Below are 15420 nucleotides of genomic sequence, written 5' to 3'. Positions count from 1 at the left end.
TTCTGTGGGACTCAAAAGCTCGCACAGGACACACGCCATGCATGCCAAGAACGGCACCCTCTTCTCACAGCAGCCAACCAGGCGCCTGTGGGAAAACTCGCACACAGGACCCAAGAAGAAGGCTTTCCTCTCCCGCCCTTTCCAGCAACTGGTGTTCAGAAGCATGCCTGCCCAGAGCCACACACTCAGGCTGCTATCGCATTTCTGAGCTGCTCAATAGGAAGCTGCACGAGAGGGGATTCCTTCTAAAACTCCTCCCTCTTAGGTTTTGAATTTTATTGCGATAGCGGGTCGTGCAAAGCGCTCTTCTGAACAATGCCTTTTATAGGGTAGGGGGGCACTGGGGTTGGGTTGATGGTTTGGGAGCCACTGGTTTAGCCTCAATTAAATATCTGGATAGAAATACCACCGTGGTAGCTCCCACTGTATACCCCATGCCCCCCCCATTATACTGTACTTCCGCCCCAGAGAATGCAGGGATTTTGGCTGCCTGCCACCCGCAGCGCATTTCACCTTTGCCTAGAACCAGATTCCCATGCACGTCCTCCCTAACTGGAACCCAGAACCCAGGCGACCGAGCACTCCACCATCAAGCCTTCTCAAGGCTCCCTTACCAGCTGGAGCAGGTGGTGGGACTGGGAGAAGAAACTAGCTTTTATTTTTTTAAAAAAGGGGGGTCCCCCAAAGGCCATCCAGTCCACCCCCTTGCGCCATGCTAAAAGCCTTGGTGGTATTCTGCGCATGGCAGGAGGGATGGTATAGGGTCAAGCAGGGATGTGTGGCACGAAGATGGAGGCAAATTTAAGGGGAAGGAGGAATAATCCCCTCTTTAAAGGAAGTAGGCATGAAAATACCGAGATGGCACTAACTCCTTCCCCAGGTGCTAACCTTTGACCCCTGCAGGGGTGGGAGGGGAAGAGGAGGGGAAGTGCTGAGGGGGGGGGGGAGAGAGAAATATAAGCCATCCCATAAGTGGTTCCAAAACACACATGCACACACACATCCCTCCAGGCCCAACGATCAAGAGACTCCCATTTCAGCTTTTAAAGGGAAAGGGAGCCTTTTTCCCCCATAAGCGGTAGTGGCTCAGTGGTTAGAGCATCTTCCTCGCATGCATAAGATCCCAAATTCAATCTGCAGGCTGGACTAGATTACTCAAGGGTTCCCACCAGCCCTACAATTCTATGGATCCCGGCTAAAACCCTGCTGCCAGCCAGTGTAAGACAAGACTGAGCGAGATGATGGACCAAAGGTCTGAGTCAGTAGAACACAGCTTCGCTTATATACGTGTTCCATTTGTTCTATCCGTTGCAGTTATTAAAAACAAGCAAGTTGGCCATCTCCCCACACCCTTCAGATCTGCAAGAAGGAAAGCCAAGTTTGATCCCCGTTTCAACTCTCTCTCCCCCCCCCCCCACTCCGCCCTTGCACCGTCCGCCTCTTGCTCATCTTTTTGCACGGCTTCCCGCCAGCCCCGCCCTGTTCCCAAGGAAGAACAAGGGAAATTGCCAAAGGCGCAGCCCGCCTTCGCCATCATCGCGGGGTCGGGGAAAGCGAAAGCCCCGCGCGCGCCTTGCTGGGGGACCCGGTTTCCCATCGCCCACTTTGCCCGGGCTGTGGGCGTCGTCGGGCCACACTCGCGCCCCGTCTCTCTCCTACCTCGCAGGGTTGTTGGTTGGATCAAACGGAGGAGAGCTCCGCGCGCCCCCGTGAGGTCCTGGAAGGAAGGCGGGCTTGCAAACGCAGCCGATAAATACGCAAACAAACTTGCAAGTGGAAAACGAGGCGCCCTGGTGCTGCAAGGCAACGACAACACCCCCTGCGCCCTCTTACCTGCGGGTGGGCTGGCTGGCGTGCGCGCCCGCGGAGGAGGAGGAGGTTGGAGACCCCTTTGCGCGCTCCCCGCGCGTCCCTTGGCCAAGCTGCTGTGCCCCCCGGGCGCCGGGACGAGCATCCTCCGTCCGCCCCCCTCCTCGGGCCGGCGGGAACTTTGCAGCGGGCCGGGGAAGGAGGGAGGGACGGAGTCCGGGGCGGCTGCGCGCCCGCCCGCAGGAAAAGCGGGGGCTCCGCGCCTGGAAAAGTCCGCTCTCCGGTTGCGCAGTTCCATTTCCCCAACGCATACACGCGCTCGGCGCCTCCGCCTGCCCCGCCCTCGCTCGTGTCAATTCTGTTCCCTGGGCAGGATCCGAGCGTGCCTCCGCCCTGCGCCCGCCCCTCTCCCTCTCCCGCCGCTCCTCCTCCCCCGGAGCCCGGGCCAGGCTCGCTCCCCGCGCGGAGGAGAGGCGCCGCCGAGGCTCCCCCGCCAGCGCGTAAAAGCGCACGAGGGGCTCCCGCTGGAAACGCAGCGGAGGGAAACTTTCGCGGCCTGCAAGGGGAGGGGGAATTCAAGGCCAAAGTCCAACCCGGCTCGCCCTCTTCTCCAGGGGAGGAGGAGGAGGAGGCCGCCTCGTGCACGGAATGATCGGAAGGGCACCCCGGGGTCATCCAGACCCACCCCGGACGAAGGAAAACCTGCCACTTCCAGGAGGAGCAGGGTTCTCTCCTCCAGCATATACCCTCCCCAGAGACCCCCGGACAAAGTGCTGCCCCCATCATCGCTGTAGTTGCCCCACTGCCGCCCTCCCTCCCAGGGCTGTCCCTGATCCTTCTCCTCAACTGGCCATTGCTCCCCAGTTGCTACTGGGATGCCCCCCCCCCGCACTTGTGCCTGCCAATGGAAAGGACATTTGGCTCCTCTCTGCCAGCCGTGTGTCACCAGAAAGGTATTTCCTTCTCTCTAGGCCTGCTTGGCTCTTGGCACCACCGAGCGGCCCTTTCTCAGGAGCCCCACATCCATCTCACAAACTGGGGCGGGCTCCAGTGAACTTGGCCCCCCGCAGCGCCACAACCTCGAGGGCCCCAAAGAGCAGCTCTTCTGCCCCATCGCTGGTGCTTCCGCACTGTACATTTGAAAGACATCCCCTCCCCTCCAAGAATCCTGCTGGGAGTTGCATCTCTGCAAGGCGTGTACTACAGTTCCCAGAAGCGGGGAGGGCACAGAGAATGTGCTTTCAATGTGGAGGCAGCCTAAAGTTCTGTCTGCCCCAGAAGGTGATCTAATCCCAGCCCTGAGATGGGGATTTCCCGTGTCGAGTAGAGGGCAGACACAAAGGAGACTGTAAACAAAATAACTTTATTTTAATTTTACCTAAAACTGGGGTGGGGTGGGGGGAGTCAGAGAAGCAAGGTTTCTTTGGAGAAAGGGTGCATATATGGGGGGGGGGGTGTCTTCAAGTATCCAAACTCATCAGCAAGGCTGTGCCTCTTTTGATCCAGTGGTCAGAGGGCATCGTTCCGGACCGCAGGTCGATGCCAATGACAAAGGAAGGGCGCCCGGCAGTGCCAGCCCGGTTGGGGTAGTAGTAGCAAGGGCAGGCGTACATCCCTAGAGACATTTATATATTTAGTCATCAGATTTATGCCCAGCTCACAGGGTGGCAAGCATCTCCATACAATTACAAAGGTTTGAAACAACCTTCTAAAAACCAGTTAAAAGTCTACTCTAAACTTCTAAGTTCAGCACTTGTTTTAATTTATTTATTTAATGTGTATACTGCCCTTCATTCAAAGATCTCAGGGCAGTTGACAACATAAAAATGCAAGATAAAAACACAAAATACATAATAACACAAACCAGAAACACCCCCTCCCTAAGACACATATAGGATGTTAGTCAGCCAAAGGCCTGGTTAAAGAGGGGCGTTTTTGCCTGGCACATAAAGGTGTATAATAAGGGCGCCAGGTGAGAGTCCTTGGGGGAGAGCATCCCACAATGGGGAGCCACTGCGGAAAAGGCCCTGTTCTCATGTAGATGGAACTTTCTTAAGAACATAAGGAGAGTCCGGCTGCTGGATCAAGCCAAAAGAGGCCCATGTCGGCCAGCATCGTGTTCCCACAGTGGCCAAAGGGAAGTCTGCAAGCAAGACCTGAGCCCAGGAGCACTCTCTCCTCTGGTTTCAGAAACATGGCTGCCTCCTCCATCAAACTCTGGGTAAACGGGTGTGCTTTGACATTTCTCCTGAGTGTTAATATTGGGGGAGAGTGGGGCACCTCACGAGGGAGGGCATTCAGCAAATGGGAGGTTGCCATGGGTCCCCACAAACAGTGGCAACACCACCAACTGGTCTAAAAGGCTCAGTAGCCAGGGATGGAGGTGACCCTGGAGAGACAAACACTGCCAACTTTGGCCTCTGACCTGGTGCCATCCAGCTAGCTGCCTTGGAGGACAAAGTTGTGGTCTTGAAAGAGCCGGAGGGCGCCAGCTTGGCAAAGGCTGGAGTAGGCAGTAACAGGAGGGCAAAGTGGGCAAGGAGTCTGAGGCAGCTTCCTCGCACCCACGGGTCACCGTTCACCCACCCTCCGCGAGACCTACCTTTGCCGCTCTTCTTCTTGTTCTCCACGGGCTTGAAGTGGATGGTAGGGATGGGGCAGACCAGCTGCATGGGCTCCGCATCCATCAGGCAGGAGTTCTTCTTGTCCCAGCCAGCGCCCTCCAGGTAGAGACCTCGCACCCACACCCCTTCCTAAGAGAGGAGAGGGAGACCACGCAGGGCTGGCTCAGGGGGTCCTAGGCTTCTGAGCTCCCCCCCCCCCGCAATGTATGCCCTGGGAGAGGTTCTTACCTTGGGCGGGTAGACAAGGTTGTTGTCATCCACGGTGGAGACAATGAACTCCCAGGAGAGCGTGTCCACGGAGATCTGAAAGGGATCGGGAAGAGGAGGGAGCCACGTGAGATGGTTCTGCAGCCCAGGGGTCTCTCCCCCTAAGCCAGCCTTTCTCCATCTGTTTGTTGGACTACAATTCCCATCATCCCTAGCTGGCAGGACCAGCGGTCAGGGATGATGGGAGTTGTAGTCCAACAACAAATGGGGACTTAAGATGGAGGAAGGCTGGCTTAGGGGGAGACCTCTGGCTCTCAAGCCACAGAGACCCACTTACCCTCCCAGAGAACACCCTCCCCGCAGTCCTCGCTCCTCACGGCCCTCACTTCTCCTTCCAGGTGGGTCTCCCCATCCCTTTCAGGCAACGTCCAAAGACACACACAGGCCCTTCCAGGCCTCCTGCTGGGCCCAAATATATCTCCCCCACCACCTACGTTGTTTAGGCGTGCAGCGGCTTGCAAGACGGCCGTCAGGAACCCCGTCGGGAAGGTGAAGCCCGAGAGCCAGAAGAGCACGGGAGGGTGGGCGGTGGTGGCCCAGCGGGTAAACTGCTCCACGCGCTGGCCCAGGTCCCGGGTCCAGGCGGCCAGCGGCTTCTGAGATGGGTAAGCCTGTAGGAAGAGGGAGAAGGCCAGGAGCTGGGAGGCAAAGCGGGACAGGCCAACCAGTCCCCCTCCAAAAAAAACAGCCCCCGCCTTGGGAAAGAGGCGCTGCCGGCCCCAACCCACAAAAAGGGGCATGTGTGTATCCCTCTTTGCTCTCCAGCAACTTGGGAAGGAGAAACCGGTATTTTCGCTGGGGAATCTTTTACTTTGGAAGAAGCCGTTTTTGAAATATTTTCGTTCAGAAGAGGCTTCTGAATTATGCATTTCTCCCTAATGGGAAATCTCTGCTTCAGATGTAGGGTGAAGGCAGGAGACAGGATGTGGGGAGGAGGGGGGTAGAAACCTGGTGGGTCCCACAAGGGATTCCAGAAACACCTCTCTCCTGAAATCTCTCATACCCCTGGGTAAAATATGTTCACAAGCAAAACAACAGGTGTTTCTACCTGCAAAGCGCCAGGGTGCTCTCTCCTCGAGGGAGACGAACAGCTTGGAGCTTCAAGATCACACCCTCCTTCCTGCTCCTTCAGGGACCCCAGGTCCCCCACCTTACCCTCTCCCACATGGGGGGGACGCGGGCGTCAAAGATGCAGTTGAAGATCTCCTCCAGGTCCGTAGACATGACCACCAGGCCCTGAATGCCCTTCTCCAGCTCCACCAGGGAGGAACTATGGCAGAGGAAGAGAGAAGCTGAGGTGAGCACCAGAAAGGGACTGGGGGCTGCTGAGGCCTGGCCTGCCCTGTCCCCCCGGGCACTCACTTGATGACCTGCAGCAAGGAGTTGTAGCGCTGAATTTCCTGCAGCAAGACCACGTTGAGCGGGGAGGGGTCCCCAGACAGCACCTTGCAGGTGCCTTCGTAGTCGATCTCCTCCGGGATCTTGCTGCGCACGTCTGCTGAAAGCTCCAGCACCTGGAGAGGGGGAGAAGGGACAGAGAGAAGAGATACCGTATTTTTCACTCTATAGGACGCACTTTTCCCCCTCCAAAAATGAAGGGGAAATGTGTGTGCGTCCTACGGAGCGAATGCAGGCTTCAGGAAGCTATCCGCAAGCCTTCAGAGCGGATAGCAGCCTGCATCCCGGCGGGAACTCCCGCAGGCTCCAAAGGCTTGCAGATAGCAGCCTGCATCCCGAAGCACGCCCCGGGCTTCAGGCAGATATCCGTAAGCCTTCAGAGCCTGCGGGAGTTCCCGCCGGGCTCAGAAGGCTTGCGGATAGCAGCAAGCTCCGGGAGCGAAGGCGAGGTTGCGTGCAACCTCGCTCCCGCTCTCGGACCCGTTCTGGGGGCTGGGGTCGGGGGAAGCTCGGGCTTCCCCCGCCCCAGCCCTCTGGCTAAAAAGGAACCAAGATAGCGATTGGGATCCATCCTGCTCGTTGTTTTGGCTTCTGCCAAAGCCATGCGCAGCCTCTCCCAGCTGGAGAAGCTGTGCGTGGCTAAAGAGGAAGCCAAGACAGCCGGCGGGATGGATCCGGCTGGCTGTCTTGGCTTCTTTGCTCTTTGGGGCTGGGGGCAGAAATATTTTTTTCCCCTTTATTCCCCACCCCCCCAAAAAACTAGATGTGCCCTATGGTCCGGTGCGCCCTATAGAGTGAAAAATACAGTATGCAGGGCACCGGCAGGAAGGTGGCTGGTGGTTTTCCAGTAACCACCCCCTGCTCCCCGAGACTGCTCACAATCCGGTTCTGCAGGGCCCCAGACATTCGGGAAAGGAGACAAAATGTGCTCCGACAGACCTAAGAAACGAGGGAACGTGCCCTGCTCTTTGGTATCACTGCACCAGGGCTCAGCCTCAGAAGGACTGTTCCGAGACAAGAGTGCCCCTGAGCATGCGCCGAGTCTGCTCTCATCGCCACAAAGCGTACATTCGGAGGGTGCCTCCTGGGATCCAGGAAGTTCAAATAAGGAGCTGTGAGGGCCTTTCGCAAGTGTGAGACACGGGCTGCTTGCCTGCCACACAAAGGCCAGCTCAGGAGGGCTGCCCAGGACGCCAGAGCAGTGCACGCTGTGATAGGAATATTATGGTCTTAGATATATGGTAATGTTCATAACTGCACGTACATAGATCAGCACAGGAAGACCGACCTGAAGCCATTTTATTCCTAAAATGAGCAAATGTTTTCTCTGCAAGGTCAATGTGGAAAAGCCTCCCCATTGCCTTTTCCTTCACAAATCCTGTCTTAAGGGTATGTCTGTGTTTGAATAGGGTGTGAGCGTGTGACCTGGCCCAGGAAATAAGTATTTATCACTACAAAAGACTGGCCAGGCTCCCCGGGAAATCCAATCAAGTAACCTGCCAGACAGGAGATAAACAAGGACAGGAGAAAAACAACATTCAAATGTTCTGTTTTAGACCGCCTTTTCTGTGACGTATGTATGATGTTTCTGGGGGTGGTCTTGATCTACAGGGTGGCAATTTCAAAAGTCTTTATAAGGCCTTGCACGCCATTTTTCTGGGTCCTCCTCCTTTCCTGCGTGTGAGGGGAGCACCCTGTTGCAACAGATCAATAAAGATCAGGCTTACTAGCTGCTTTGCTTCTCAGTATTCTCTGGTTGGCCTCTGTTATCTTCTCCTACCAATAGGGAACCTATGTAAGGACTCTATATGGGCTCTTGGATACCCCATAAGGGAAAAGGGCAATTTTTGTTTACAACAACACTTCGCCCCGTGGATGCCCATCCTCCCTGGGTACCTTGTCCTCGCGGCTCTGCCCGGCCACTCCGGTGGGCGTGGTCTGGGGCTGCAGGGAAAGCAGCGTCTCGAAGAGCGTCCTGGCTTCGGTGATCTGGGAGGCCACGTCGGCGTTGGGGTGCTGGCCAAAGGCTTCAGGTGGGTCCATGCCGGGCAGCAGGCTGATGTATTCCTTGTAGGAGGCAATGTTGCCATCCTTGGGGATTAAGTAGGTGTCCAGCACGGAGAGCCTGCAGGGGGAGGGAGGCCAGCCAGCCGGCTTGCTCAGGGAAAGGTTTCCTCCTGCATCAGGGGACGTCTCTGTCCCAACAAGCACGCTGATCCCAGCTTTCCCAGCTCCCAACCTCTCCCCGCCATCCCAGGCACCAGCTCACTTGTAGAAGGGGGCAGCCACACTTTGCTCGCAGAAGTAGTCGTTGATGTAGGTGGTGAGGAGGCGTCGGTCCCAGTCGTCCGTCACGTGGCCCCCGTAATTGACCCCAGCGATCAGGTACTTGAGGGCGTCCCAGGGGGTCTCCTCGTACTCATCCAGGTACAAGCTCAGGAGGTTCTCTGACACCTGGCAGGGAAGGAAGAGTCACAGGTGACAAGGGAGTGGGCCGAGGGAGCGCCTGCCGTAGCCACCTGGACTGGGGTGTACAAGGGCGGGGTTCCCCAGTACAGACTGGCTTACCCACACCGCCCCTCGTTCTGCTGCTTCTGCCACCCTCCTGGGGAAAAAATTACTCTTTAGTGCTCAATCAGAGTTAACAGGAATATGGGCTTTTCTTCCCAGATTGCCATTTGTTCTGATGTATCACTAAAGAGCAGGTTTTCCCTTGGAAAGAAGCAGGGCAAGGGGGAAACTGCCAGGACCACATGCGGAAGTATGGATTAGCCCAGTATTTATATTTGTACCAAGTATGCACTTGGTTGGTACATTTATGAACATTTCTTGTACCTCGGGCTAAGTACTTAATTCATTCCGGAGGTCCGTACTTAACCTGAAACTGTTCTTAACCTGAAGCACCACTTTAGCTAATGGGGCCTCCTGCAGCCGCCGCTCCACCAGAACACGATTTCTGTTCTCATCCTGAAGCAAAGTTCTTAACCTGAAGCACTATTTCTGGGTTAGCGGAGTCTGTAACCTGAAGCGTATGTAACCTGAGGTACCACTGTATATAACTGAGATCAATAATTGCAGTCACCTGTGTATGAAAACTATGTACATTTTGCAATATTTTATGTGCTGTAAGCTGCCCAGGCTAGGTATAAATAATAAAATAACCAAATTATCATCAGCCCAGAGGCCCAGCTGTGGTTCCCTCTTTCTCAGCAGGCAGCCTACGGGACGCTTGGGGACCACCCCCAAGCTGAGCATCGAGAATTCACCCATTCGCCAGCATCCATCCAGTGGCGTAGAGTGGGGGTGCAGGGGGGGCCAGCCGCACCGGGCGCAACATCTGGGGGGGACGCGCTCACACTCGCAGCTCTCTGCCCCTACCGGGTTAGGGGGCACAAATTACTTGCCTTGCCCCGGGTTCTGACAACCCATGCTATGCCACTACATCCATCTAAAGCCCTTGTGGCCAGACCTCCTTACCACCCCACACACCTCTGCAACTCATGCTTGCGCCCATGTTCCAAAGGAACATGGCAGACGGAATAAGGGTGAAAGGACTGGTGTGAGTGAGCCCCAGTGGCGTGGAGCATGTTGGTGTAATGTGAACATATATGGATGTTCTGAGATAAGGCTGTCAGGTGCACTGGGGTTACCATAGCAACACCAGCAAGGTCGTGTGCATGACCGGCTGAATCGCTCATCCTCCCACTGGTTCAGGAATGTAGAGACAGGTATAATAGTCTCTGGGGCATTGCTTTCATTATGTGAAGTCCTGTCCTGATGCTATCCTGCTTGTTGTCAGGGTCAGACTGAATCTGTGAGACAGGGGAAGAAGATGTGTGTAACCAAGTTACAGGGAATCAGGCAGAGGGCCTTCTCGGTGGTGGTGCCCGTCCTGTGGAACGCCCTCCCACCAGATGTCAAAGAGAACAACAACTACCAGACTTTTAGACAACATCTGAAGGCAGCCCCGTTTAGGGAAACTTTTAATGTTTGATGCATTACTGTATTTTAATATTGTGTTAGAAGCCGCCCAGAGTGGCTGGGGAAACCCAGCCAGATAGACGGGGTATAAATAATAAATTACCGTATTTTTTGCTCTATAAGACTCACTTTTTCCCTCCTAAAAAGTAAGGGGAAATGTGTGTGCGTCTTATGGAGCGAATGCAGGCTGTGCAGCTATCCCAGAAGCCAGAATAGCAAGAGGGATTGCTGCTTTCACTGCGCAGCGATCCCTCTTGCTGTTCTGGCTTCTGAGATTCAGAATATTTCCCCCCTTGTTTTCCTCCTCCAAAAACTAGGTGCATCTTATGGTCTGGTGCGTCTTATAGAGCGAAAAATTTGTTGTTGTTTTACACAGCAGCATTAGCCAGCATGGTGCTAGTGTTAGTGGATCTCTCTGTACATATGCATCTTTAAAGTCCAGCAGTACTGTATATGATAGCAATGTTTAATGGAGCTTTCCCCTTATTTGGGGACTCTGGAAGAAGCTGTTCTGCTGGGAGAAGGAAATCTCTGGACTCGGCTGGAGCGCTGCAGACTTTGCTGCTACATGACACGAGTCGAGGTGTGGCGAGCTGCCAACTAACTTCCACGAGTCACCGACAGGGCAGGTGGCACTCCCAGGCACTTCAGGCCACAGGGAGGGCTCGGCCGCAGTTTGTTCTGGGGTTTTCTGAGCATACACGGGAGCCTGGTGGCCTGGCCCGTCAGAGCCCAGAAAACGAAGGCACAGACAGGCTCCCCTCCAGAACCCACCCCTTTTCCTGGTCTCCCAATCCCTCCCGAACCCTTTCCACCTCAAAATCCGAGTCGTTGAAGCCGTAGACGATGTTCCAGCCCAGCTGGAGGAACTTCTTCCGCTCCAGCAGGATGCTGTGGAAGAAGCAGAGGGCAAAGAGCAGCTTCTTGTACTTGGAGGGCTTCGTGCAGCGGTTGAACTGGGGCTCCGTGATGAGCTGGTAGAGGCGCTTCATGTTGGCTTTCAGGCCCTGTCAAAGGGAGGAGGAGAGGGGCAGGCTCACGACTGACCTTGCAGGAGGCATCAAGGAACCAGGAGGGGGTGGCAGGGGCAGCAATGGGCTTGGCCTGTTTTCCGTGACTTGTCTCCCCTGTTTGAGCACCAGGCTGACGATCCAGAACCAGCCATGTTGATTAAGAGGCTGTTTCATAACCTGTTTTGGTTGCCTGGACTCCAGGAATGCAGGGAGTTTTCTTAGGAAATGGAGGGGGGAAAGGAAAACTGGTCATGGCTCTTGGGAGGGCTGGAGAGGAAGGCAGAGGCCTGAGAGCATGGTCTGGCTTCTCTGCTCTGCGCTTCCAGGGGAGCCACGTTGGGCCTAATAATAATAATAATAATAATAATAATAATAATAATAATAATAAATTTTATTTATATCCCGCCCTCCCCAGCCGAAGCCGGGCTCAGGGCGGCTAACAACAATCAAACAGTCAAATAATCACACATTCTAAAAGTATTTCATTATAAAAATTAATTAAAATCAAATTGATGGCAACCGATTAAGCAAAATTCTGTGCAGGTTGCCAGAGGAGGGAGTCAGGCTGCGCCCTGACCAAAGGCCTGGTGGAACAACTCTGTCTTGCAGGCCCTGCGGAAAGATGTCAGGTCCTGCAGGGCCCTAGTCTCTTGTGACAGAGCGTTCCACCAGATTGGAGCCGCAGCCGAGAAGGCCCTGGCTCTAGTTGAGGCCAGCCTAACTTCTCTGTGGCCTGGGACCTTCAAGATGTTTTTATTTGAAGACCGTAAGTTTCTCTGTGGGGCATACCAGGAGAGGCGGTCCCGTAGGTACGAGGGTCCTAGGCCGTATAGGGCTTTGAAGGTTAAAACCAGCACCTTAAACCTGATCCTGTACTCCACCGGGAGCCAGTGCAGCTGGTATAGTACCGGATGAATGTGATCTCGCAGCGAGGACCCCGTATGGAGTCTCGCCGCGGCATTCTGCACCCGCTGGAGTTTCTGGGTCAGTCTCAAGGGCAGCCCCACGTAGAGCGAGTTACAATAACCCAGTCTGGAGGTGACTGTTGCGTGGATCACAGTGGCCAGGTCAGGGCAAGAGAGATAAGGCTGTGGGTTCTGGCTGCGACAACATACACGCCGGAAAGGCTGCAGTGCTCGGGACTTTTTAGTTCAGAGAAAAGGCGAGGGAGAGGCGACATGTTAGAAATTTGTAACATAGCATGGAGAGAGTGTGTAGAGAAAGGTTTTTCTCCCTCTCTCTCTTACATAGCTGTCAACTTACAGATTTGAAAATAAGGGGCCAGCAGCCAAAATAAGGGACCTGCAGCCTCGCCTGTCCCAGGCACTCCAGTCTTCCTGTCCTCCTGCATTCTGGTCAAACTCATTCTGGTAGCTTCGAGAACACTGTCCAACCAACTTTGTAACCAGAGGTTCAACTGACTAGAATCTGAATCACATGCACCACAAGGCCTATTCAGCCTCAACTTAAGATGGCTCCCCGGCCTGGCTTTGCACTGCAAAGTTTGCAGCAGCACGTGCAACAAAATGGCGTCCAGCATTCAAAAAACCTCCTCAGCTTGCATTAACTAGCCACACACAAGGCATGCAAGCTCCACCCCCCAGTCGTTCTTAGACTTCTTATTGGGTGAGCAACACAGCCAAGCAACACAGTTGGAGCCTCCCTCCTCCCTGGCCGGCAGGGAGGGAGGGAGAGGAGCTGCTTCCTTTGAAATTTAAGGGACATCCTTTAAGGGACATTTAAGGGACATCCATCAATAAGGGACAGCAGCGGGACTTGGCGCTGGAATAAGGGACTGTCCCTTCAAATAAAGGACACTTGACAGCTATGCTCTTAAGGCTAGGACTTGTGGACATGCAAAGAAGCCGAATGTTGGAAGATTCAGGTCTGCTTTTGAAAAGTATTTCTTCGTGCTGTGAATAGTTAAACTATGGAACTCCCTCCCACAGGAGGCAGTGATGGCCGGCAAAGCTATTATTATTATTATTATTATTATTATTATTATTATTATTATTATTATTAATATTATTAAAATACTTTTTATTGCTTTTTTGTAACATCAACAAATAAAATAAATACTCTTACATTCAAAAAATTTTATGTCTTCTTATTTACCCTGCACCTTATTGCGCCCGGACTTCCTTCCATCCCTTCAACGGTTTTCATGTCTCAAATCTTTTCTTACAGTTTCTCATTTACACTCCATCCACATCACAAGATTTACATTAATCCTGCTACAGTTTTTAAATTCTTACAATTACTCCGTATATATTCAACAAATTTACTCCAATCCTTTTCGAACTTTGCTTCTTTTTGGTTCCGAATCTTATAAGTCAATTTCGCCAATTCTATGTATTCAAACAATTTTGTCTGGGTGGCCGGCAAAGCTTTAAAGGGGGAACAAACAAAGTCATGGAGGAGAGGGCTTTCAAGGGCTCCGAGCCCGTGATGTCTCTGGTCTGCCTCCACAGTCAGAAACAACAATGCTTCTGAATACTAGCTGCTGGAAACCACAGGAGGGGAGAGGGCTCCTGTGTTCGAATCCTGGTTGAGGGTTTGCCTTTGGGGCATCTGATTGGCTACTGTGAGAAGAGGAGCCTGGACTAGATGACTGGCTCTTGTTGTGTACTTAAACCAGGCATAGGCAAACTCGGCCCTCCAGATGTTTGGAGACTACAATTCCCATCATCCCTGACCACTGGTCCTGCTAGCAGGGATAATAATAATAATAATAATTTATTATTTATACCCCGCCCATCTGGCTGGGTTTCCACAGCCACTCTGGGCGGCTTCCAACACAATATTAAAATATAGTAATGCATCAGATATTAAAAGCTTCCCTAAACAGGGATGCCTTCAGATGTTGTCTAAAAGTCTGGTACTTGTTGTTCTCTTTGACATCTGGTGGGAGGGTGTTCCACAGGGCGGGTGCCACTACCGAGAAGGCCCTGTCCCTGGTTCCCTGTAACTTGGCTTCTTGCAGCGAGGGAACCGCCAGAAGGCCCTCGGCGCTGGACCACCCCCAGCTGAATGATGGGGGTGGAGACGCTCCTTCAGGTATACTGGACCGAAGATGATGAGACTTGTAGGCCAAAAACATCTGGAGGGCCAAGTTTGCCTATGCTTGACTTAAACACACACACACTTCCCCCCAGTTCATCCTCAAACTATATATTTGCTCTATAATGAAGGGGGGGAAATGACCTGACGTGAAGTTGCCAATCGGGAGTAAGGCAGAGGGGAACTTTTAACTTGACCCAAGAGGAGAAGGAAGCCTGTGGCTTTCGTAGGGCTGGGCTGGGGCCTTGGGTGTGGGGGGCCCCTGGGGAACAGGTGGTGGGAGGAGGAAATGACGAAAGAGCCCCCCACCCCGCCCCTTTTGGCCACCTGGCTCTTTTGCTCTCACCGTGGGGGGCTCCGTGGTCATCTTGATGCCGGCCTGCAAGATGGAGATGGGGAAGTCTGGGTGGGGGCTGGAGCTGAGCCACAGGCGGAAGGAGGGATGCGGCTCCTCCACCTGCAGCTGCTCCACCAGTTTGTCCAGCTGGGGCATCCAGGAGAGAGAGAGGTGGCAGTTGGCCAGGAAGACCCAGTTGCCTGCCGGGAAAGAATGGCAAAGTCAGGTTAGAGGGTGGAGAGGCCCCACATCTGCTTGGCAAGGGACAGGGGGGCTGCCAAGGCGTGAGCTGAGCAGGATCTATGAAGGAAGACTCAGGGAAATAATAATAATACTACTACTAATAATAATTTTTATTTATACCCCGCCCTCCCCAGCCAAGGCCGGGCTCAGGGTGGCTAACAAGCAATAATAAAAACAAGTTGAATGAATACACCTTAAAAACAAGATTAAAACACAACATTAAAATAATAAAATGTTAAAATGCAGCCTCATCATAGGAGGAGAAGGAAAAAGAAAGAGAGGGAGGGAATCAAATTGGCTCCAAGGCAAAGGCCAGGCGGAACAACTCTGTCTTACAGGCCCTGCGGAAAGAAATCGGATCCCGCAGGGCCCTGGTCTCATGAGGCAGAGCGTTCCACCATGTCGGGGCCAGTGTTGAAAAGGCCCAGACTCTGGTTGAAGCTAATCTAACTTCCTTGGGGCCCGGGACCACTAGGGTGTTGCTATTTATGGACCTTGAGGCTCTCCGTGGGGCAGACCGGGAGCAGGAATGCCTCCCCCCCCCCACGTAAGCTAGATTTGCCTCCAGAGCAGCCGTTCCTCTCCAGAAGTTGTTGGACTACAACTCCCGCCATCGCTGGCCATGATGGGAGCCCCAGAAGACCTGGAGACGTTCCCCATCTCTGCTCCAGAGATCTGAAGGGGTCGG

At 53.8% G+C, this 15420-nt stretch overlaps 2 protein-coding genes across 2 annotated transcripts in view; both read right to left on the bottom strand.

Annotated features, from left to right (window-relative positions):
* KDM6B (lysine demethylase 6B) overlaps positions 1–2218 on the bottom strand; it is a 99405-nt gene extending 97187 nt beyond the window's left edge. The window contains exon 1 of the mRNA XM_081886670.1: positions 1834–2218. The gene's annotated coding sequence lies outside the window, so the exon portion shown is untranslated. The remainder of the gene's footprint in view (positions 1–1833) is intronic.
* A 935-nt stretch (positions 2219–3153) lies between these two features.
* The window catches only part of DNAH2 (dynein axonemal heavy chain 2), a 136916-nt gene continuing 124649 nt past the window's right edge, over positions 3154–15420 (bottom strand). The window contains exons 79-88 of the mRNA XM_081886657.1: positions 14499–14689; positions 10895–11086; positions 8368–8552; positions 7995–8223; positions 6063–6214; positions 5856–5970; positions 5135–5311; positions 4662–4736; positions 4412–4562; positions 3154–3424 (exon numbers count right to left, since the gene is read on the bottom strand). Of these exons, the coding sequence (XP_081742783.1) occupies positions 3270–3424; positions 4412–4562; positions 4662–4736; positions 5135–5311; positions 5856–5970; positions 6063–6214; positions 7995–8223; positions 8368–8552; positions 10895–11086; positions 14499–14689 (1622 nt within the window). The 3' untranslated portion in view covers positions 3154–3269. The remainder of the gene's footprint in view (positions 3425–4411; positions 4563–4661; positions 4737–5134; positions 5312–5855; positions 5971–6062; positions 6215–7994; positions 8224–8367; positions 8553–10894; positions 11087–14498; positions 14690–15420) is intronic.

This window comes from Podarcis melisellensis (genome assembly GCF_964234715.1).
Source record: "Podarcis melisellensis genome assembly, chromosome: 13".
Lineage (NCBI taxonomy): Eukaryota > Metazoa > Chordata > Lepidosauria > Squamata > Lacertidae > Podarcis > Podarcis melisellensis.
This window is presented reverse-complemented; position numbering and strand designations above follow the sequence as displayed.